Below are 24982 nucleotides of genomic sequence, written 5' to 3'. Positions count from 1 at the left end.
TATAATACATGTGAAAAATGATATATTTTATAAGACATATTGAATTAATATGATACAATGAACGTATCATACAATATAATATGTATTATACGATGTAATACATATTACCTATACGGATTGATATATTTTTTTAGAAAAAAATGATGATATAGTAAATGTATATATGAAAATTTTTAAAATTTTAAAAGTATTTATGATATTTTCTAAAATAATGACATATTAATTATTATTTTTTTATTATTTTATTTTTTAAAGACGTACCATACGATAAAATTTTAAATTTTAAACAAAACCAAAGTAAATTTAAAAAATATATTTTGGTCCGGTTTGGGTTACGTTTTGAACTTATCAAAATCATTCACTCCTAAATATATATTATTCAATAAAATTAATTGAATTATATTTTTTCAAAACATAATATAAACATGCAAAGTAAATATGGATATATATAAATAACAAAACAAATATGAAAAAATGAGTTATATATCTAATTATTTATTAAAAAATTCTGTCAAATATAGTTATATATATGTATTTTTTAAAAAAAATTTACAGTTTGGTTTAGTTGAAAAATTGTCAAACTACAACCAAAACTGAAAACTATTTTTTAAAAATTTAGCAACCCAAACCATATCATTTTATAAACCAAACTAAACTAAATCGTAATTTTTAAATAGTTTAGTCCAATTTTACGGTTTGAATCGAATTATACATTCTCCTAATCTTGAGACGGTATTAAAATGCCGCAATGTTATGTATAGAACATTATGGAAATTATACATGCAACAATTTTTGATTAAATTAAAAAATTTGACATGAGCTAGAAAAAAAAATTCTATTTTCCTTGATATCATAAAAAGATATTAATTAAAATAGGTAAAAAAATTTATGCCTAAACCATTTTAGACAAACATTTGAGACACTTATATTTATAAACAAAATACATGTGAATTACCCATTCTACCCTTTTATCCAAAATCTAACAAAACAAAAACATTTCCCTTTCTTAACAACATTGCAGTCTCACAGTTGGAATGCAAAACAAAGTAAAGATGACTCCATTTCTTGCATTTTGATCTTCAGCAAATACAATAACATTCGATAATGTCATTTAAAGTAAGTCTGAATCTTTGGCTTGTTAAGTTTGAAATGGGTTTTAATTAATACTCCATTTCAAATGTCCGCAAACACAATAGCAGTGCGAATGCGATTGCGAGTCAGTGCGAGTGTAAAATATGAATGCAAGAATGCTTTTATAAAAAATATAAAAATATTTTTATAAAAACATGTGTGAAAATGCGTGCCTGCGCATTATGGCACTTCATGTTTTTATAAAAAAATATGTTTATAAATATTTTCATAATATTTATATAAATATATTTTATATTTAAATAAAAATATAAAAATATTTTTTATAAATATTTTTATAAAATATTTTCATAAAAACATGTCATATAAAAATTTTTATATAAAATAATTTATATAAAGCGAAAGAAATTCATGCATTCTCGCATGCAAGCACTCATACTTTGTATTCGCACTCGCACTCGTACTCGTATTTGCACTCGCATTCGCACTCGTACTCGCACTCGTACTCGTGGTTCATAGTTCACACTCCCAGTTCACATGCATATTTGTGGTCGCATTTGCATTAGATTTCCAAAAAATCTCATTTCTGTGTTCTGTTTTGATCTTACATCAAAATTTGTTCTACTTTGACTATCATAATAAATATTCATTGTTTACACAACTAATATAATACAACAGAATAAGTTTTGATGTAAGATCAAAATGGAAAGGTGAAATGCAATTTTTTGAAAATAGAATGCGAGTGCAAAAGCGAGAATGTGTGCAAAGTGTGAATACTAGTGCTAGTGCGAGTGCGAATGTGAAGTGCGGGTGCCTGCATGCGAGAATGTGTACATTTCTTTTGCTTTATAAAAAAAATATTTATATAAATATTTTTATATTTATACATAAATATACAAATATTTATATAAAAATATTTTTATATAAAAACATGAAGTGCAAGAATGTGCATGTGCACAATTCATGTTTTTATATAAAAATAATATTATAAAAATATTTATATCAACATATTTTTATATAAAAAACATGAAGTGCAAGAAAGTGTGTGTGCACAATTCATGTTTTCATATAAAAATATTTTTATAAAAGTATTATCACATTCGCATTTCGTGCGTTTGTATTTTCGCATTTGCACTTCGTACTCGCACTCGCATTCGATTTCCAAGAAATTACATTTCTGCTTTCTGTTTTGATTTGACATTAGGACTTGTTCTACTTTTACTTATATAACAGATTTTCATTATTTATACAACTAATGTAATCGGTAACTAAACAAATAAACAAAATCAAATCTCTCTTAAGAATCTGCATTCAAACTTCAGAAATCAGTATTTAAAGTTTTAAACTTTTATCCATGAAAGTTTCCATAACAAAGTTTCAACGAAAGTTTGAATTTATTATGATATAAATTATGAGATTATCTTGTATTCAATATGATGATATACTATTGGAGTATATCGTCGTTGACTGTGTTGAAAAAAAACACAACTAAAAAGAAAGTATATTAAAGGAAAAAATGTATTATTAGAATAAACGATGAATTAGCTTAGAGAAAAGTAACTGCATCAAAAGTTTGCTTAAAAACGTTTAAACGTAAATTTGTTTTGCTTATTTTAATTAATATTTCTAACATAAATAACTTCAAAAGCATATCCACCAAAAGCAACATAAAAAACCTAAAACTAATTAAATCAATCATCAACATATTAAAATTTTTGCCACAAAATGGGTCTGTTTATACAAATATACTACACTTTTAACAAACAAAATATTTATATCACAAAGTTTGTTGAATTCCTAAACTAACCTTGTTTTCAACCTTATAAACACAAGTCTGGCTTTGCACACAAAAAATCACATATCTTTGAAAAATTTTGCAAAAAAATCATCCAAATCTAAATTAATGTTGATCCATACTGCTTGTGCTATGTCTTTTATTATTTAATAATTGAAAATCAAAGAATATAAGCTAGATTAATGTCGTGATTTTATGTGAAAAAAATTTAGTATTGTTTAATGTTGTGATTTCATATTGTTATATTGATTGATGTTAATATAATGTAGTTGAAGTATTGATATTTAAATTGGAAATAAGTTGACGAAGATCCAGTTAAATTACGGATAAAAAACAATATGAAGAAGTGGTTGGTGATCTCGCCAACCTTTAGTGATCTCGCTAACCAGTTCTTTTGGACTTGTGAATTAGTTATCTAAGGTGTTTACTTAATGTTTCAGGTTTAGTTGAAGTCGAAAACGGAAAAAGTTGCATTTATGATTCGCTATAAAAGGTAGTAGAGTTCAGGTAATGACAATATGATGAGATATATTGGTGGGAATGAGAGACCGATCTACATTGACATAAGTGTTGGTTTCAAAGGATTTATGGTGAAAATACACTATTGTCTCAAAATTGATCGAAGTCAGTTAAATGTCTACGTATTTATCCCTAGTGATGCATTAGTGGATCCAATTGAGATTGTAGACGATGATGATCTTGAGTATGTGATGATTGTAGTAAGAAGTTTATAAAGATCAACAAAACTCTATATTACTGAGAGTCTAATTAAAGGAGGAGACAATCAACAAGCTGTAAATGTTCAAAAGGAAGAAATGAAGGATCATTCGACAGACGACTGGACACAACCATAAAGTTTTCAAGAGTTTGGTGGGAATCATGATAATGATTATAATAATGACAATATGGATGAGGATTATGAAGCTGAAGGTAATGAGGAGGAGGATGATGAGAAGGAATTTTTGGGGTTTGATGATGATATGTATTGCATACTGAGCCAAGAAGTTGGAAGAAGTCAAAATAATGCTTATAATGACAGGGCCAAATGTAGCACAAGATGTCATGACTCCATAGATACTAAAGCATACAAGTCATGTTCATAATCCTAATATATTTCAGTGGGTTTTTGAACCTACTATGGATGTTGAGAATATAATTATTACTAATAAAAAAACACACATATACATTAGTTTAAAAGTTATGGGCTTTTATAATTCGAAGACAAAATTGAAAGCATTATTTTGAACTTATGTGTTAGAGACAAGTATTCAATGAAAAGTCATTCACTCTAATAAAGTATGATATAGGTTGAAGTGCGTATATCCGCAATGTAAATGGCGTACATGAGCAATAAGGGAAGAGGATGGAGACTTCTAGGTGTTACGCCTTCAATTGAAGCTACTTTGCACAATCAACATAGTTAGGCACCTTCGTGTCATGCCTGAAGATCAAACCAATGAGAAACACAAACTCAACAGGGTTGAATCGGACCTCCATCTTGTTTAATCTAAACCACATTTCTCAAACTTCTTACTGTTAATCATATGAAGTAACACGACATGCATAAAAATGACACTAAACCTTGGCTCCTCCGAATCCAATAAGTGCCCAAAACAGGTTGTCCTAAATAATTCTCTTTGAATCATCGTGTGTTTCTCCTTGATGGCAGTGATAGTGTCTATCTTCATTTGAAGTGTCATGTGTACTTGAAATTTAAATGCCTTCTGAAACCTATATGCCCTCTCATGGTAATTGATATCAAATTCCTAAAAAAATTAACCAAATAAGTGATTACATTGGCATAAAATCCATAAAACGTATAAAAAACAAGCATAAAACGGTTAAAGATCAAGTTAACAAGGTAGACCAGGAAGGGTTGGTGACCTTGCCAACATGTTTTTCCAATTAAATCTCAAAATGTCAACTAAAATTATGATCAGTTATACTCTAACATATCAAAACTATAAATGAAGTCTCATTTTCAGACGAAAATTCATAATCTAACAAGCCTTGAGTAGAAATTTCTGTATAATCTAACAAAATTATAAAAAAAATCTACCTAGGTCAACTTGGCGATATCGCCAATCTGTTCTTCCTTAATACATCAACAATCCCATTTTACAACATGCATATAAATCCTTAAATGCATAAACAACAATTTATTCAACAAATTCATAAACAACTATGCGTTTAATATGCCTATAAACATAAATCCATTAACATGCCGAAAATAGAGAAAGAAACTCACCCACTGTCCTGCCATTGAGTCGTCAACTGCCAATCCTGGATGTTGCATTGTTGTCGGTTGTGATTGATAAATGTCGTATCTTCATTGTCGACTTTGATCGGCAATGGCTTCAACCAAATTGTCATGGCAGCAAGGATCCACAGATTGGTGATAGGTGGTTGATTGCTTCAAAATGCTTTTTGGTTGAAGGTTGAAGGTTGAGGGGATACTTGAAGGGTGGTTGGCTCGAGGCATGAAAAGGAATAAAGCTACATATTATTGTGAAGAGCCAGAAACTCTTCGGCTATATTTTCAGATTCATGCATTAATCGTGGCACAGTCAGATTTCACATATGAATAGTAATTGCCAAGATGGTCAAACCAAGGGCATTTTCAAAATTCTATTTAATTTCTGATAAAAATGTTTGCATTTTTATTTGGATGGTAATTTTGTATATCAGGTTTCTTGTTGCGGCAAAATTTTTAATACCCTAAACATAAACCCTAAGCACATAATCAAGAAAATTGTAGTTTACAAAAACAAAAAAAAAAAAAAAAACTAATATTTTTGCCCTTGGTTCTTAGTACGAAACAAGAAAACATAACACAACGTTGGGTAAACTTATTAAATCTTGGGAAATTGAAAATTTTAACACTATTTTATTCTGTCTATACAAAATTGCCACCTATTCTAAAACTTTCACAAATTTATCACAACAGTACTCACCTTCCCCAAAATACCCCTCTTCAATCTTTCATGCACAAATTTTCTCTCTCTTCTTCTCTGCAACTTTTTTTTCTCTTCTTCCTTTTCTTCCAAAGTGATAAAGGAATTACTCTTTCTTTTGAAAAAAAATACTGAATTCTTCAGATTTCAAAAACAAAAGCAGGAAAGAAAATACTAAATTCTTCAGATTAAGAATTCTTCAAAGTAAGGATTTAAAAAAAAAAGAGCAACTCACAAAAAAACTCAACTAGAAAAAATTGACCATTGAAAAAGTGTAAGAAATAACCATCGAAGAAGATGACATTCAATAGGATTTAACTGGAAAAAAAAATTTACATTTAATCCAAAAAAAAAAAAAAAGCTTGGCGTCAAATCTAGGAATTAGGCCAGGTTGGCGACGCCAACCTGGCCTGTACATATAAGGGTTGGATTGAATATATTATATATTATATAATATTATATTGATATATATTATTATATTATTATAATATTATAATTATATTATAATATTATAATATAATATATATTATAATATTATAATAATATATATTATATTTTAATATTATTATAATATTATATTATATATTATAATATATTATAATATATTATATTATTTATATTATATTATATTTTTAATATATTATATATAATATAATATATATAATATATTTGCCATATTTGGCATAAACGCCATATATATTATTAATATATATATATATATATTATTTAATTATATAATTATAATAATATTATATATTATATTTAATATATTATATAATATAATAAAATATATAATTATATATTATAATATATATTATTATAATAATATAAATATATTAATATTATATATTATAATATAAATATATTATATTATTATTATATTATATATATAATATAAAATATTATAAATATTATTATAATATATATATATATAATATAATATATTATATATTATAATGTTATTGTATAATATATATAATAATATTATTATATTATAAAGCCAACCCTTCCCTTGCTTTAATATTTATACGTTGGCATATGCCAACCATTCGCCTAATTTTCAAAGTATGGGTTGGCGTAACACCAACCCTTGGCGTTAACGCCAACCTTCAAATATTAAAAAAGTGCTAATCTTTTTCTTTTTTTTTTAGTTAAATATTTAATTTTTTTTTTCACTTAACTTTTTAAACGTCAATTTTTTATCTTTTTTCAGTTAAATACTACTATATCATCTTCTCCGATCGTTATTTTCTATAAAGTGTATACAATAGATATATTTGAGTTTTTTTGTGAGTTGTTTTTTTTTTTAAATCCTTACTTTAAAAAATTCTTAATATGAAGAATTCAATTTTTTTCTTCTTGTTTTTGTTTTTGAAGATGAAGAAGAAGTGAGAGTGATTCCTTTATCACTTTAGAAGAAGAGGAAGAAGAGAGAAATTTACAGAGAAGAAGAAAGAAAATTTATACATGAAAGATTGAAGAAGGTTATTTTGGGGAAGGTGAGTACTGTTGTAGTATATTTGTGAAAGCTTTAGGATATGTGACAATTTTGTATACACAGAATATAATAGTGCTAAAAATTTCAATTTCCCTTAAATCTTTGAAATGAAGGAAAAATTTATTTATACATAAGTAATAAAATTATGTATTTTTATTTTGGATATATATATATATATATTTATACTGTCATTATATGATTATGTGATTTTGAATTAAATATAAAATAACATCTAATCATGTAATGACATATATGTATATAATTGTATATTTGTAGTAGGTACACATATGTAAGAACATGAAAACAAGTAGTTACATGGGTATAAAATTAGGTTTCTTAGTTTAAGATGACAATATTACGTACATATAGTTTTGAGTATATAGAGTATATATTATCATATGATTAAATACTATTATATAATTAATTTAAAATCATCTAATTATATAATAACATAATATTTATATATTAGTTATATACTGAAAAATATATACACATAATTTATTGTTAAATTAATATCCCCTTATATAAGCAAAATTACGCCCCCACGAAATTGCATGATTAAATGATCGAAAGGTTGACATTTAAAGCAACCCAGAAAATCAGATGACGATCATGGAAAATCCAGACCATTGGATTAAAATTTCATTGTATAAATAAAAATTAAAATAGGTAGATAGTACTTGTAACGTGGAAACGTGAGAGCACGAACAAGTTTTATTGGTTAAATTGAGCAATCCGAGTTTCCCGCGAAACAGAAGAAAAGAAACATTTTGTTGCCAAAATTACCTGAGCCATTAGAGGAGACACAACAACAAACAGATTGTTTTCTTCTTCATTCTTCGTCGCACACAGGCTTAATTTTTAGGTCTGTTTTTGTTTCTTTCTTTTCATTTGCCTACCTATAGATCTTTATTTTTTCATAATTTTTTGTCGATTTTTCTCGTTGAAAATATAGAAAAAAATGATTGAATTCTGATTGTATCAACTGTATTGAAAGACCCCAGTTTATTTATTTATTTATTTTTTATATTTATCAAAGAAAGACAATATTTTGATTGTGTTAACTAATGTATGTGTTATTGTATTATTTTTTGAGGTTTTCTTGAGAACCACAAATTTTTATAGTTGGTTTTTATGGTATTCTTTTAATTTGTCTATGTATTAATTCGAGTTTGAGATGGATGATGTACAGGAATTGCAGGAGGAGAATTTGGTCGTTAATTTTTAACAAAAAATCAAGAGGGTGAATTTTACGTGGGATTTTGACATTGGTGCACCAAAAACTTGAAATATGTTCTGCTGTCAAGATGCAGAGGAAGAGCAACAAGGCCCCCCTGCCAGCCAAAACACAGCCCCACCTAAAGGCAATCCACATGCTGCTGGTAACTATTTCCAAATTTCTTTCCATTTTTTTATGATAATTATTGAAAAAACTATTCACAATAATTAGTACTAATATTGGTGTATTCAATAACATTCACTGTAGTAATTTTTTTAGACTATTGATTTTTTGGAAATTCTATGATACTGAATGATATGATTAGTAGGATACATACGAACATACAAACGAGAATGAACAGTTACTGAGAAAGCTACTTCATCTAATAGTTTTCACTGCAGTTATTGGTATCTGTATATTGATCTTAGTGCAGTAATTCCCATTTTGCTGAATTCCAAAATGAAGACATTTTATTGGATTAGGCAATTGCAATATCAGTATTTTAATGTATTGAAAATGTGCCAAAATTTGAAAGTATGATCATGATGTTTGAACTGTTGCCTTTTTGTTTGATAGGTGGGCAGAGAGGAGAGCCAAGGAGTTCCAATATGGTGAAAACTGGAGCTCCTCAAAAGGTTTTGCCTATTGAAGTTCCATCTGTTCCTTTGGATGAGTTAAATAGGCTGACTAGCAACTTTGGTTCAAAGGCCTTGATTGGTGAAGGATCTTATGGCCGAGTATTCTATGCCAAGTTAGAAACTGGCCCTGCAGCAATAAAGAAGCTAGACACCGGTTCCTCGGAAGAATCGGATTCAGATTTTGCAGCACAAGTAAGACTTTGGGGACTTTTTTCTCAGGAAAATGAGGCTATTTGACACTTGTTTTTGATGCAAATTGTTCTAATTTATTATGTAGTTGTCAGTAGTTTCAAGGCTTAAACATGAGCATTTTTTGGAGTTGTTGGGGTATTGTACGGAGGCGAATAACCGCATTTTGGTATATGAATACGCAACAATGGGGTCTTTACATGATGTATTACATGGTATGCTTGCCTAAATCACTGAATTCAGTGCTTATTCTTTCATGTTTGATTGTTAATTGGTTCACTTGAAGAGTAATTTTGTGGTGCAGGGAGAAAGGGTGTACAAGGTGCCGAACCTGGTCCAGTTCTAAGCTGGAACCAGAGAGTTAAAGTTGCATTTGGTGCAGCAAAAGGCCTAGAGTATTTGCACGAAAGGATTCAACCTCCCATAGTTCATCGTGATGTTAGATCAAGCAATGTCTTACTTTTTGATGATTTTAAGTCTAAAATCGCTGATTTTAACCTGACAAATCAGTCATCCGACACTGCAGCTCGACTGCATTCTACTAGAGTTTTAGGCACCTTTGGTTACCATGCTCCTGAGTAAGCTTCATTTTTCCATGCCTACTAGCTTCTAGTCTTGAATTACAATTTGCTGATAGGACTAAACTATGAACTACTTTCTAGTTTGTTGCATTATGTTCACTCAAACATCATATTGGTCTTGTTATTGGTAAAATCGGTTAGATTCAAAGTGATGAAAACCCCTAATCATGTGCCGAATTTTTAACTTCTCTTATCTTGGCGAACAATTTATCATTATTCTCCTTTTGGGTTCTAAAAATTCTTTCCTTCTGTGATAGGTATGCCATGACAGGACAGATAACGCAAAAAAGTGATGTTTATAGTTTCGGAGTGGTTCTCTTAGAACTATTGACTGGAAGAAAGCCAGTAGATCATACCATGCCAAAAGGACAACAAAGTCTTGTTACTTGGGTGTGTTTTCTTAGCTGCACGTTTTATGAATTTGTTGTGTTTTTATATTCATTTATGCATCTAATTTGTACTTAAAATCTGCAGGCTACTCCAAGATTGAGTGAAGACAAGGTGAAGCAATGTGTTGATCCTAAGCTAAATAGTGATTACCCACCAAAGGCGATTGCCAAGGTTATTTTCTCTTCTCATCAAACTAGATATTCATATTTAGTTATATCAAATTTTAACTTTTCAAGTCAAATGGTGTTTTAACATAATATCAAAATAACGTTATACATCATAAAATTGAATTTAGTCTCATTTAATTTGCATGTATAATAAATAAGTCAATTTAAACAAACATGGAAGAAGTCCTTTACTCCCAAGGAGAAATCTATTGATTCTTGTCTAGGTGGTTGGAGCAATGATATACATCACTTTGAAAGTTGAAACTTAAAAAATTCCAAAACACATTGTTAGAAAAATCTTCCATACCAAGTGATGGAACAGCAGCAAATCAATAAGAGAGTAAGTATATCTCACTTGTGCTGATATGGAATCTTCACAATTGCTGGTTGTATTGCACTATGTTGTACCAAAAACTTTCATTGTTGTTAAAATGACTTTTAGATGCTATTTTGTTGCCACTTTTGAGCCATTTATTGACATTGGCTAGCCTTTGTGTGTGTCTATGAATGGCTCAGCTTGCAGCAGTTGCAGCACTTTGTGTTCAATATGAAGCAGATTTTAGACCAAACATGACAATTGTTGTGAAAGCTCTTCAGCCTCTTCTTAACTCAAAACCAGCAGGACCATAGACTTGTTCCTATTTTACTCATGTAATCAGTCAGTAACTTTCCTCAGGTTTTGCAATCCAAATTCAAATTATTTCTGCAGTCACTTGTAATCCAGCTCCAGGCCTTGTGATCCTTCTTCTAATGTTATTATTAGACAAGGACTAATTCTTGCTTTGATGTTTTTTTTTTTTGGCAATATTTATACTTGTCACTTCATAATTTGGTTTCTATTTTTATTAGCATAGCTGCATAGGCATCAGGACAAATTGTTGGTTTTATTTTTCGTGATATTTATACAACTCTCTAAATCTTTGTATATAATCAGTTTATTTTTTATAATTATGTAAAAGAGATATCATTGTCTGCCTGAAAATGTCGAGCTCTCAGCTCGGCCTCTGCCGGTCTTAGGAATCCTTACAGTGAGAAGCTCTCAAAGAGATATTAATGAGCCATAAGATACTGTATGGAAAATAAATTGCTTGACTATTTCATTCATCTTTCTATTTAAATGACCTAAAGCTCTATGTGGTGCACCATAAGAAAACAGAGCAATAACAAACTGAAGCCCGCATGCAAAACAATAACAGATCAGTAACTCATCTGCAGGGTCGATAAGGAAAATTTGCTTCACTGACTTCATTGTTAAACTCCAGCAACTTAAATGATAATAAAGTTGTTCTTGGGCTGCTTCTTTAGTTAACGAAACATGAATGAGGGATGGACCTTCCCTCTGGCAAGAGTAATTTGAAGGCCATGGATCCTAATCCTTCGTGTTTAGTAATCTACTGCGGCTCAAAATATTTGGCTGATAGCTTGAGTTGGAGAGCCGCACGTATGATTGCAACTTGAGATAAACCCGGTTGCCGACCTCAAACTGTTGCTCTTTTCTGCCTTTGTCAAAAGAAACCTAGATCTTTTCTTGAGTGTTGGAAATATGTTGCCATAATTGGGATATGATCTGATCCTGTCATAATTCCCTGTTCAGGCTTCCATCCTTTGAAATCCAAAACTCATAGAACGTTAAAATTGGTGGACGTCATCCATAAACTGCTTCAGAAGGGGTGGATTTTGTGGAAGAATGTCAGCTGGTATCGTAGCAAAATCCTACCCATGATAACCATGGCATTCATCAATTCCTTCCATTTCAAGCAACCTTGTCCCTAAGATTGAGTTTTGGATAATTCTTTAATAGTGACCATTTATCACCCCATGTAGCATATACTGCACTCAGTCCTTCCCACTATATCAACAATTCAGCAATGTAGCACTTCTCGTGTTTCACACTTTGCTTGGAAAGAATCTGAACAAGCCGGGGTAACACGAGCCCTTAGTGTGTTCTGACAAATCAACCAGAGTAACATCCCTCTGTCCGACCTTCGGTTTTAGCAATGAAACATGGAAAACTTAATGCACTCAGGATCCTTCCAACAATCGAAACTTGTAAGCAACTTTCCCCACACGGGCAATGATCTCATAAAGGCCTAAATAACATGGAGATAATTTAGTACCCATCGAAACTGGACAAAACTCTTTTGGTATGACTGCAAGCGAAGGTACAACATATCGCTCACAACAAACTCGCACTCAAGACGTTTGGAATTAGCCAGTCGATTCATTCGATTTTGTGACAACTTAAAATTTTCTTTAAGCAATTTTATAACAGGATCACGGGTGGAGAGAAGACAATCAACTTCTTCCAGAGCACTAATGTCGTGTACATATGATAGAAGTCTTGATGGCTTAATGCCATGTAAGACCTCAAAGGGAGAGAACCCTGTAGAAGAATTTATGTTTGTATTATGCCAAAATTCAGCAAATGACAACCACCTCACCCATTGCAAAGGTTGAAAGCTTACAAAATAACACAAATAGTTGTCTAAACAACGGTTAACAACCTTAGACTGATCATCAGTTTGAGGATGGTATGTCGGGGACAATTTAAGGTGAACCACCCCATGCAAAGTAAAAACCTACTGCCTAAAGTTGCTGATAAATACTTTGTCATGATCGGAGATGATCGACTTAGGGAGGCCGTGCAATTTGAAAATGTTATCAGAGAACAAGCAGGCCACAGTGGAAGACCACCCGTCCCTTATAAAACAAAATGCTAAGGAATATTTGCAAGGAACTAGCTTCCCTTCAGTGACTTGGAATCACACAAAAACGACTAAAATACTCGTTTTGAGACAGCATCAACACAATATTAGACTTTCCCTTCTTATATTCTACAATAAAATTGTAACTCAATAGTTTCATAATCCATTTCTGTTGGGCTAGTATGCCGACCTATTGCTCCAGGATGTATTGTTGATTTGTATGCACCATGAACTTCCACCCCATTAAGGTAGGCTGCCACTTTTGGACGACAAGGACAAGAGATAATAATTCCTTCTCCTAAGTGGAAAAATAAGTATTTTCCATACAAGGCTTGACTGATGAAGGAAATGGATGTTGATTTTGCATTAGGACTGCACCAATTGCAAATGGTTGAGAGAAATCAGGTAATGACAAAACAGGAGAGGAGGACAACACTTGCTTCAAGAGATCAAATTCCTTGGTGGCGACCTTGGTAAAAAAAAATTTATTATTTTTTAACATTGATGTTTAGAAATTTTTAATTTGTTCATAATCTCGGATGAACTTCCAATAATATCTCGTAAGACCCAAAAAATCATGTGACTCAAATAGAGTTAAGGAGGGTCACTTGATCCATTTTGAGATTGAAAATTTTGAGTTATCTTTTTTATGAAATATGAGTATTTCAAATACGTCTTTAGTCTCGAAAAATTATTAATTTAATATATTTAAAATATTAAAATAATTTCTAAATTTTTATACCGATCCTTTTTAAATTTCAACATTTTTTAATCGACTTCTATATTTTAATTTCTATTCAATTTTGATCTCTCTGTATTATATCTATCTGTCTTTCACTACTTATAATCAATTGCTCAATATTGTGTTATGAATTCTTATTCTCAAGTAATATTGATCATACTATATAGTGCTGACATGTGCATATAACACTAAGATAATTAGGAGTCAAGGCCAGTAAACCAATAAAATTATAAGTATCTATTTTAAGTTCACAAATAAATATATATTTATATGTGTTATCATATAGTTTAATGATTTTGAATTAAGAATAAAATAATATTTAATCACATGATAACACATATAAATATATATTTATTTATGTATCCAAAACATATATATATAGTATTACTCCGAGTGAACAATGGATTTATATGGTTGTTTTATATTAGATTTCATTACCATATAAATTTCTTATTTACATAAACAAAATGATATGGTAAGTAATTAATATTATTATTACAATAAAATTATGTGTATATATTTTTGAATATATAGTTGAATATACAAATGATATGTCATCACGTGATTTAATTATTTTGAATTAATAATATGTAACACTCAATCAGATAATGACATATCATGTATATATTTAATTATGTACTAAAAATACGTACATGTAGCATTATAGATGCATTTGTTTTGGTTTTTTTCTTGTTTTACTAAAATTAAAATATTACCATAAATTTATAGCATCTAGAAGATTACTAACTATGTTTGGCAAATTTTAGTATGTGTAAATAATTTTTTTTTGATAACGAGAAAATCTTATTTGAGTCGAATTATCTCTTTAAAGTTAAACCGATTATATCAAATATGTGAAATTCTAAATCTAGTAACCCTATAACTATTATATTAGATAAATAAAAAATTTAGTTTTGAAATATTGTTAGAATAAATTTAAACCCTTTTTCTTATACTTGCAATTTCACTCTTTTATTACTTAAAATACCCTATAGAAATTTTATAAAAATAATTATTTTATTTGGTTGACAATAATAAAATAATACTAAGAGTTTAATTAACATAATTGCCAAGGATGATTTGTTATAGATTAGTGTTATATTTGATTAAATTAACATATTTTATATTAAAATTTTGTTTTTATATAAAATATTTTCTATATTAATAATATATTAAATTTTTTTTCATGATGTTAAATATGAAATTATTTAATTAATAATTTTTTAAAAATTATTTTTTTATTATTAATATTTTTTTCTAAAACATTTTTTATATAACTTATTATTTAATTGAAAAATAAACATATTTCTTTTTGTTTACATGAAAAAATTCTATGTTTTATTTTTCTATTTATCTTAATTTATTTCTTATATATTCCTTGTTTATTAAATTTGTTTACATCAAACTTTAGATATGATATATATGTAACTAATATTACTCATATATGATTAATGGTGGCGACGAAAAAGGTAAAATTGTAATAATAAAAATATAAAAGGAGTTTGAAAAAAAAAAAAAAACATGAGGATTTCTCTTTTATGACCATGTTACATTTACAATTACCAGGCCCCTCTCTTTTTCATTCTCTCTCGCTACAAATATAAACGCAGCTCCAAATCTCATCATCATCATCATCACAAAAACCTCTCAGAAACTTGACCCCTTTTCGCCATTTCCAATCTCTTGCTTGTTTGTCCAATTAGATTCCGACCCATTTCGATCCGAAATCGATCTTCAATCTCATTGGCGTGGTTCGATTCACTTTCGCTTTTTATTTCACCCCATTTCGTGAAGTTCTCAGAGGAACGATCCGCTTGGGATCGATGCTTGATCGTCATACCGTTGCAGCCACAAGGGAATGAATGGAATTAATAATTTTGGTGAATGAATTGAATTTTATGAGTTTAAATTGAATTTAAAGAAAAATTATGCCGGGGTTAGCGCAGACGCAGAGAAACAACGAACAATTTAGTAATGCTTACTCGGTTTCGGCCAATGGGTTCTGGTCGAAACACAGCGACGATGTTGGGTACAATCAGCTGCTGAAGGTACTAGATTTTTTTTTGTTTTTAGATATTTTTGTCATTGGGTTTGTGTTTATTGGACGAAAAATGAATTAGATCATTGTATTCATATGGGTTTTTTTTGAAGTGGATTGGGTTGATTGAGTTCTGATTGGATCATGAGGTGAAATTTATTTGTTCTGTGGTTTTGCCTTGATGGAACTTTAAGTATTTTATTAGTTAGATCCAAGTAGTGTAGTTTATTGTATTATTGTGTTCTCTCTGATATAGTGATGGCTATAGAGGGTTGATAATATGTAAAAGTGGGTTGATAATAGCAATATCATTTTCCATTTTAGTGAGTGTGCATCAATTAGGTTGTGTTTTCGTGTCATATTGCAATTTCATGTGAGTAATAATTTTTGTGATGGAATTTGATGCAGTTGTTTTGAAAATTGATGCAAAATGTTCTCTAGTTGTTTATATCATTTAATGACATCATTTTTGCTAGACATATCGAGTATGGGTTAAAAATTTTAGTATTTGTATTGGTATGACATGTTTTGAATATGTTAGGTTTTCAATTTTTTTATGCAACTCATGAATAAAATTGCTAATTTGGTGATATGTACTTAGTTCTGGAGTGACCTTTCACTGCAAGCAAGGCAGGAGCTCCTTAGGATTGATAAGCAGACCCTCTTTGAGCAAGCTCGAAAGAACATGTATTGTTCGCGATGCAATGGACTGCTGCTAGAAGGTTTTCTGCAGATTGTTATGTATGGAAAGTCTATGCAGCAGGATGGAACAGTTGCACAGATTCCTAGCAACAGGACTGCAGCATCAAAAAATCAAAATGACAGTGGATCAACTTTGAAAAATGGGTGCCAAATTGACATTCAAGATCCATCAGTCCATCCCTGGGGTGGTCTAATCACAACCCGTGATGGATCATTAACACTCTTGGACTGCTATTTGTGTTCAAAGTCTCTCAAGGGACTGCAAAATGTTAGTTCTAATAAGTTTTGTCTAGCAAATTTTCTTCTGCATGCAGGTATTTTGCATCTATGCATGTGGTTGGTGTTGCTAAAGTTTTTATCTTATCAGGTCTTTGATAGTGCTCGTGCAAGGGAACGGGAGCGGGAATTGCTTTATCCTGATGCCTGTGGTGGTGGAGGACGGGGTTGGATAAGTCAAGGAATGGCGAGTTTTGGTAGGGTACATGGAACAAGAGAAACATGTGCATTGCATACTGCCAGGCTATCTTGTGACACATTAGTGGATTTCTGGTCTGCTCTTGGGGAAGAAACTCGGCAATCTCTTTTAAGGATGAAGGAAGAGGATTTTATTGAGAGGCTTATGTACAGGTGTGTTTTAGCTACATGTTTGTTTGTAATATTTAGTATTTGATTCAAAATTTGGTGGAATATTGGTATAAGACCTGATTGGTAGTTGGACCATCTTTTTTATTGGAGTGATGAGATAAAAGTTTATGGTGGAAACTGTTATACCGGTCAAGCTGATGGAGAAGACATCATAAATTTATGTGTCTGCATAGAGTAAATCAATTTTTCGTTATCCTTTCTTAGAAGGCTTAGATACTTTCCCATGCTATTTTCTCTAAAAAAGTTTGCGCTTCTTTGTTACAAGCTTATTATAACAAATTTATTCTGTGAAAACCTAATGTTCCTAGCTTCAAATATACTGCTGAAATGGATGGACAACCTTATTAAAGCAAACATTATGAGTTAGGCATGCAGTGAAAAAGTGAAAAACTGCCTGCCTCAGATTGAATGGAATGGATCCCATAATGTGCTATTATGGGAAATTTTGTTTAACATGAATTGACAGATCTGGTGGATAATTGCAATTTTGTGAACTCCAATGGAAGAATACTAATTTTGTCTACACAGAAGCTGCATCATGCAAGCATTCTGAAAAGTCTGTTAATGTAGGGAAAATTTATTCTCAATTTTTTTGGACAGGCTTCATCTTTTATGATTTTTGTGGCCTGTAATTTGGCTTGGTCCAAAGCCTGGTGATGAATTTATCACTTTGAATTCATCGGTAATGGATGTCAGCTGATATCCATGAAGTTTACTAAGTGGCAGATAGCTTTTGTATTACTTTAGAAAGAAATTTAACTTTAGTACTTTGGATTTATATTTCTTAAGTTTTTTAGAAAGAAACTGCTGTCATTTTAAAAAATGATGGATTGCATCTGTTTAAGGATATGTGATTAGTAATGACAAGAGACTGCAGGTTAGGTGACCACTATTTTATTCAAAAGGAAAATGTTTGATAAACATGAAGGTTTTTTCAATGTCATATTTAATTTTATATTACAGTTTTGCTGCCCTGTGAGTATCATTAGTTAATGTGGATTCTCTTGTTTTTGATCTCTAATTTAAATACTTTGATGTCACTTTCCTCCCAATGTACCTAAATGTAGGACCCATTTTTGATATAGTGGAAAATAAAGTTCTATGATGCAATGTCTGTGCCTTGGGAAATGAACTATGAAAGGTAAATGAAGTTTGGTTACTTTAGTTTGTTCATGATGGCTTTGTGTAATTGTGAAAATCTAAGGATTGTGAGGTAACAATGGAGAGACAAAAGGTTTGAGATCGTTGATGTGCAGAATGATTTATTGAAATTAGATCAAAATTGGTAGATAAAGAAGATCTTAATTTCTATAATTTTCCAAATAAAGATGAGGACATGCATCAGTTTTCCTGAATATAGAAGCTGTATAAAATATTTGGTTTCACTTATCCATTTGACCTACTTTTATCGATTTCCAACATCACTATTTTTGGTTGTTTTTATTCTAGCTATAGTTGGTTTTCCATAATTTCCAACATGCTGATGGACCAACATGCTGCATATGAAGAAATTAGGGCGTTATAAAGAATACTATTGTCATTCTAGGTATATGGACAAAGGGGTGGCATCACTGGCTTAAATAGAGTTTATATTAAAGCATCTAGGAAAATGTGTGAATCACACCAGAGGTGATATTTGTAGTCTAACAAAGATATGATTTACAGAAGAAAACATTTTTAAGGAATGTGTATTGAGTTGAGGCTTTAAAGGGAGAAACGTGCGCAAAGAGGGACATGAAGGAGATAGAAACTTGCAGTCCTAAGTGCTATTAGAATATATGACATGATAAACCTTAGTTGCTGAAGGTTTACCATGACCTCCTTCATTCACATGACACCACTGAATATCTAAAGATCTACTCAAAGCATTATATGATTTTACTCCATTGCACCTTCTTTTTCAATTGATTGCTGCAATTATAAGTTAATTGGTCAACAATGTATGTGTGTTGCGTTGCGTAAATTGTGTTATGTATATTTTGTGGACCGAATGCTACTATTTCTTTTTATTCTTCTTTTTTTTCCCTTCTTGAACAACTTTTTGTTATCAAGTAAATTTTTGTCATAGCTACCTGTTAATTCCTATAGTAGTCATTTTAATGGTAGATACTTTAGTATACAAAACTTTGTTAGTTCCTGTACCTGACATGAAATTAGTTAACTCCTTGTGTTGGTGCAATGGTGCTTAGTTAGTTTTGTTGTCTTCTAGATTAACTTGCACGAAATCTTGTTGCATTGCATATTTTTGTGTGGCTGTTCATAGCTTTTTTTTTTTCCTCAAACATGTTCTCTTAATGCTTATGCTGATGTATGGTTTCATAAGGTTGTCTTATAAGATGTCTGCTTCTGCTAAAAGAATTGATGTTCATTTTACAGGTTTGACAGCAAGAGGTTTTGCAGAGATTGTAGAAGAAATGTTATTCGGGAATTTAAGGAGCTAAAGGAATTGAAGCGCATGAGGAGAGAACCTCGCTGCACTAGTTGGTTTTGTGTAGCTGATACAGCCTTTCAATATGAGGTTATTCACCCATTTTTTTTCTCCCTGCTGACAGTTTAAATGCTTTGGTTTCTCATGACTTCTGATCCAATTATTTGAACTATAAAGGTTAATATTATAACTCTGATATGGAAATTGATTAATTCAGTCCTCAAAGACTTTGCAAATACCTAATATACATTTGATAAAGTATCCTTGTTGAAATGTTAACTCATTATATTAAAGTTGATAAGTTGAGAGCAGTGTTGTCAATTTACATTTGAGCTGATTTAAGAGCCTTTTATTTTTTTGGAGAGTGAATTGAGTATGTTTCTTTCTATACATTGGTTGTTTTAGTTTATCTTGATCAAGTTTTTGTTGACTACATCACAGGTATCTGATGACACAGTACAGGCTGACTGGAGCCACACTTTTTCTGACACCATTGGAGCATACCATCACTTTGAATGGGCAGTTGGAACTGGAGAGGGAAAATCTGACATTCTTGAATTTGAAAATGTTGGCGTGAATGGAAGTGTTCAAGTCAGTGGTTTGGATCTCAGTGGTCTGAGTGCATGCTTTATTAACCTGAAGGCTTGGAAATTAGATGGCCGCTGTACTGAGCTTTCTGTAAAAGCTCATGCATTAAATGGCCAACAGTGTGTGCATGGCAGGCTTGTAGTTGGTGATGGATTTGTTACAATTACAAGAGGGGAAAGTATTAGAAGGTTTTTTGAGCATGCGGAAGAGGCTGAGGAAGAAGAGGTAGTTTGGTTCTATTAAAGCTGATTAACTAACTGTTTTTTATATTAATTAGGAGTGTGTTACTTGAAGGGTATAGCTCTCAATCTGTTTTGCAATTTCAGGATGATGATTCCATGGACAAAGATGGAAATGAACTGGATGGAGAATGCTCCCGTCCTCAAAAGCATGCAAAGAGTCCTGAACTTGCTCGAGAGTTTCTTCTAGATGCTGCAACTGTAATTTTTAAAGAGCAGGCATGTTCATTATATTGATATTCTTGTGCTTTCTGTTGTTTTGAATGTATTACTGAAGAATTTTTAAGTTAATAATGCTCTGGTTTGTTTGAGCCGCTACTAGGCATAGCGAGAATTTCTTCTAGATGGTGCAACTGTAATTTTTAAGGAGCAGGCATGTTCATTATATTGATGTTGGTTGCAATATGCTTTACATTGTTTTCAATGCATTACTGAAGTTTTTTTTAAGTAAATAATTCTCTGGTTTGTTTGAGCTGCTACTAGGCATATTGAGAGTTTCTGCAACCACAATTTTTTAGGGGCATGCATGTTCATTATATTGATATTCTTGTGCTTTTGTGGTTGCTGTATGCTTTTCATTGTTATAAATACATTACTGAAGATTTTTAGGTCAATGCTCTGGTTTGTTTGAACCACTACTAGGCATATGATAGACTTCTGTATTAGGATAATGCAGTGGACTATTGAGACTGATAGTGTTGCTCTGTGTTAAAGTCATGTTGAGTTAAGTTTTTGGTTTTTATCTGAATTATCTTCTGGTGTCTCTAACTCAGTAAAGATTGCTTTGTTTTATTATGCAGTTTCTTATAAGCATAATTTGCTTTTACTGTTCTTATTAATAGCCAACCTTTTCTGTTTACCAAGTTATAACCTTTATTGATAGGCGTAAGAATGAATTAGCAATGCCTCGTTAAGGAGGAACCAAGTTTTGAATGCCTTGCCTCTGAGGAAAATAACTTGAGTAAACCTGGAGAATGTGCTGCTGACCCTGCGGACATTTCATTTTGTTGTGGCAAACAATTGAATTTTGGTTATTAGAGTAATACGTTTTGTCTGTATTGCTGTAGTGTTGGCATAACAAAATTTTATGCAATCTGGGCTGCCCAGAACTAATGAAGCTGGTGGAATCATGTTGTTAATTCTTATTTTATTTTTGAATGTGCAAATGCAATTGTACTATTATGAAACATACTCATGATATATTCTTTTTTCAGGTTGAAAAAGCCTTTAGAGAAGGAACAGCACGCCAAAATGCTCACAGCATCTTTGTTTGTCTTGCAATAAAACTGCTGGAAGAACGCGTTCATGTTGCATGCAAGGAGATTATCACATTAGAAAAGCAGGTCTCAGTATTTGTGATAACTTAGCATAAAGATTTATGTTCTAGGTATAAAAATTGGGAGCCATTTCCTGTTTGTGCAAAATATTTCTGAGGCCTCTGTATTTTTCCCTGCAGACGAAACTTCTCGAGGAAGAAGAGAAAGAAAAGCGGGAAGAAGAAGAGCGCAAAGAGAGGAGAAGAATGAAAGAAAGAGAGAAAAAGCTCAGAAGAAAGGAAAGATTGAAAGGAAAAGAAAGGGATAAAGAAAAAAAATATGGTGCCTCAGATCATAGTCCCATTCATTCTGATGCCTTAAAGGATGAATCATTACCTAGCGTTGATGAAGAGCCAAGTAATGCTATTAGCTGCAGGGACACGGTGAGTGAAACAGGTGATATTCTGTCCAGGCCTGGATCTCCCGGGATTTCACATGAACAGTATTCAAATGGGTGTTGCACTTTGCAAATAGAAAATTGCTGTTATGATCGCCCTGATGGAGAAGTTATGAGTGCCAAAGATGGGAATGGCTCTTTTCAAATGGAACAATCAAAGTTTTCTCGTCGGAGATTAAAATTCCGAAAAGAAGCTCAACTTGATTCACTGTTGAAGTGGTCTGAGAGGCGTAGATTTGCAACCGTTTCTGAAAGTGGTTGTATGGTCAATAGATCTGAGACTAGATATCGCAATGATAATTATGAGACTCTTCGGGGCTGCAATGGATTGAATCGGCAGTTGTGGATAAACACCTCAAAATCCAGTCATAGAAATTGCGGTGTGAAGTATAATGAGAAGGTTCATTGTTCCAATAACAGGACAGGTGACAGATATGACCATTCTTGTAGCTGTAGTCAACATAATGAATATCGAGCAAAGGTTGAGCCTCATGTTTCTTCAACTAAAGTAGGCCGAGAGCCCAAGTCTGTCAGTAAGTCTGAATCTGTATTGGATATGTCCAAACAATTCTATCGTGGTAACAAGCATAATCAAATAGATTACATGCGTGATATTTCTGGAAGATCCAAAAGCAAAATAATTATGGTAAATAGTTCATCCAGCCGAGATTCACTATATTCCAAGAAAGTTTGGGAGCCCATGGAATTGCAGAAGAAGTACTCCCGCAGCAACTCAGATTCGGATGTTACCTTGAGGACAACTACCTTCAAAGGTGAAGGACTTGAACATGAGAATAACCTTGTAATGTCATCTGCTGAAACATATTCTAGCAAGGCTAATGGAAGTTTGCATCAAAACGATCATAAGATTGTTAACTTGAAGAAATCAAGGGACTCTAGCCTTTCAACTGATGAAAGCTGCCAAAATGGATTTCATTTGGAAGCAAAGGATTCTTGCTATTCAACAGAAGCTGGATTATGTCATAGTAGAAACTCTACCTCGACTGGAATTTCTGATCCCAACACGAGTAGCACATCCAATTCAGATAACTGTTCCTCATGCCTTAGTGAGGGGGATTGCAATACGGTCTCTTCAAACCATGGAAATCTGGAATCATCATCAACATCAGACTCAGAAGATGCCAGTCAACAGTCAGAAGGAAGAGATGCTTCAGACTGCATTCAAAATGTTTTCTCTGAATGTCGTGAAGTTGAGGTGGAGAAAAAACAGTGTACAAATGGAGTGGAGAATTTAATAAGCAGGCCTTTGAACGGACTTCCACCTCAAAGTATGGGGACTAAATTTCAGCGAAATTTGCTGACAAAAACTTCCCAAAATCCTGATAATGGAATGTCTAATGTTAGCATGGATTCTGAACGTCAAGGTGTTTTCCAGCCACTGCATAATCAAAATGTGCAATTTTCAGTATTTCAGCCTTCTTCAACAATGGGCTACTACCATCAAAATCCAGTTCCATGGTCAGCTGCTCCAGCAAATGGATTAATGCCTTTCCTTCATACCAACCACTATTTGTATGCTGGCCCTCTCAGCTATGGCTTAAATGGAAACTCACGCATGTGCATGCAATATGGTGGTCTGCCGCATGTACCCACTCCTGTGTTTAATCCTAGTCTGGTACCTCTTTATCAGTCAGTCACCAAAGCCAATGACTTGGATGAGCAAACTCATTTTTCCAAGGCAGGTGTAGCACAAGAAGCTTTGAATGATGCAAATATAAAAAGAGCTTCTCCAACTAGGTCACGTCTAAGTGATGCATCAGCAAATGCAGAGGGCGGGCAAAGTGATGATTTTGATAAATTGGGTAATGACAACTTTTCCTTGTTTCATTTTGGTGGACCGGTAGCTCTTTCAACTGGATGTAAACTAAATTCCATGCCTTCGAAAGATGAGATTGTCGGGAACTTCTCTTCACAATTTTCAGTAGATCATGTCAAGAATGATCATGCTTGCAAGAAAGAGACCACTATTGATGAATACAATTTGTTTGCGGCAACTAATGGTATAAGGTTTCCATTCTTGTAATATGCTAGTGAGAATGAGGTGTGTGGTGGCTGTTTGGGAATTTAGTCCCTATCTTCTTGTTTGGTGATACCAAAGGTTGAGATACTTGGTGGTTGAGGAAAAAAAAAAAGAACAATAATAATCTTCTGAAATATTCCAATTTTAGCTTATAGTTTTTATTTTTCTTCTGGTGATTGCTGTCAAGTTGTCTAATTGTTTTATTAATATTGATTAAAGGAAAGTTGGAGATTGCTATAAAAATGTTTGGGAGGTTTCTGTATGAGGTCAGTTGTTTTTCAACTAATGAAGAATTTGTTTGGTATTACTTTTTTGTTCATCACTACAAATTCAGTCTTAGTCATTCCTTTCTATACTGTTGTTATCTAGGGATTAAACTTGGATTCGTATTGAATACAATTAATATTTTAAACCAGTTATTTGGTTTTCAGGACACCCTCACGCAAGCTAGAATCACAGCAGATCATAGAGTGAATTTTAGGTTGTTCTGGTGTTTAAACATTAATCTAGCCAATTTTCTCTTGTTCTATTTGATTGTGCAGTGCTTTTTTTCCCCCCATTTTAAGATCCTCTTAATGTCCAAGTACAAGCATGTGAATATAGATATTAGAAATTGGTACA

At 31.8% G+C, this 24982-nt stretch overlaps 2 protein-coding genes across 2 annotated transcripts; both read left to right on the top strand.

Annotated features, from left to right (window-relative positions):
• The first annotated feature begins 8004 nt into the window (after window positions 1-8004).
• LOC123227317 (probable protein kinase At2g41970) lies at window positions 8005-11348 on the top strand. Its single transcript, XM_044652079.1, has 8 exons — window positions 8005-8201; window positions 8529-8718; window positions 9132-9385; window positions 9471-9597; window positions 9687-9960; window positions 10221-10353; window positions 10438-10524; window positions 11037-11348. Exons 2-8 carry the CDS (start codon window positions 8628-8630, stop codon window positions 11148-11150), a joined length of 1080 nt encoding a protein of 359 aa, XP_044508014.1. The 5' UTR covers window positions 8005-8201; window positions 8529-8627; the 3' UTR covers window positions 11151-11348.
• A 4183-nt stretch (window positions 11349-15531) lies between these two features.
• Window positions 15532-24668, top strand: LOC123227486. The gene is made up of 8 exons (XM_044652310.1): window positions 15532-16015; window positions 16607-16975; window positions 17075-17334; window positions 19729-19870; window positions 20222-20593; window positions 20695-20826; window positions 21822-21950; window positions 22064-24668. The coding sequence occupies exons 1-8, from the start codon at window positions 15896-15898 to the stop codon at window positions 24362-24364; spliced, it is 3825 nt and encodes a 1274-aa protein (XP_044508245.1). The 5' UTR covers window positions 15532-15895; the 3' UTR covers window positions 24365-24668.
• The last annotated feature ends 314 nt before the right edge of the window (window positions 24669-24982 follow it).

Source organism: Mangifera indica, chromosome 10 (assembly GCF_011075055.1).
Source record: "Mangifera indica cultivar Alphonso chromosome 10, CATAS_Mindica_2.1, whole genome shotgun sequence".
Classification (NCBI taxonomy): Eukaryota; Viridiplantae; Streptophyta; class Magnoliopsida; order Sapindales; family Anacardiaceae; genus Mangifera; species Mangifera indica.
The sequence above is the reverse complement of the archived record's forward strand: the minus strand, read 5'-3'. Positions and strand labels throughout refer to the sequence as shown.

Coding starts and splice junctions, on each gene's coding strand:
- LOC123227486 (XM_044652310.1), top strand. CDS start 15,896: ATGCCGGGGTTAGCGCAGACGCAGAGAAACAACGAACAATTTAGTAAT. Junction 17,335..19,728: donor ATTGAGAGGCTTATGTACAG/GTGTGTTTTAGC, acceptor TTCATTTTACAG/GTTTGACAGCAAGAGGTTTT. Junction 19,871..20,221: donor ATACAGCCTTTCAATATGAG/GTTATTCACCCA, acceptor ACTACATCACAG/GTATCTGATGACACAGTACA.
- LOC123227317 (XM_044652079.1), top strand. CDS start 8,628: ATGTTCTGCTGTCAAGATGCAGAGGAAGAGCAACAAGGCCCCCCTGCC. Junction 10,354..10,437: donor AACAAAGTCTTGTTACTTGG/GTGTGTTTTCTT, acceptor TAAAATCTGCAG/GCTACTCCAAGATTGAGTGA. Junction 10,525..11,036: donor CACCAAAGGCGATTGCCAAG/GTTATTTTCTCT, acceptor TGAATGGCTCAG/CTTGCAGCAGTTGCAGCACT.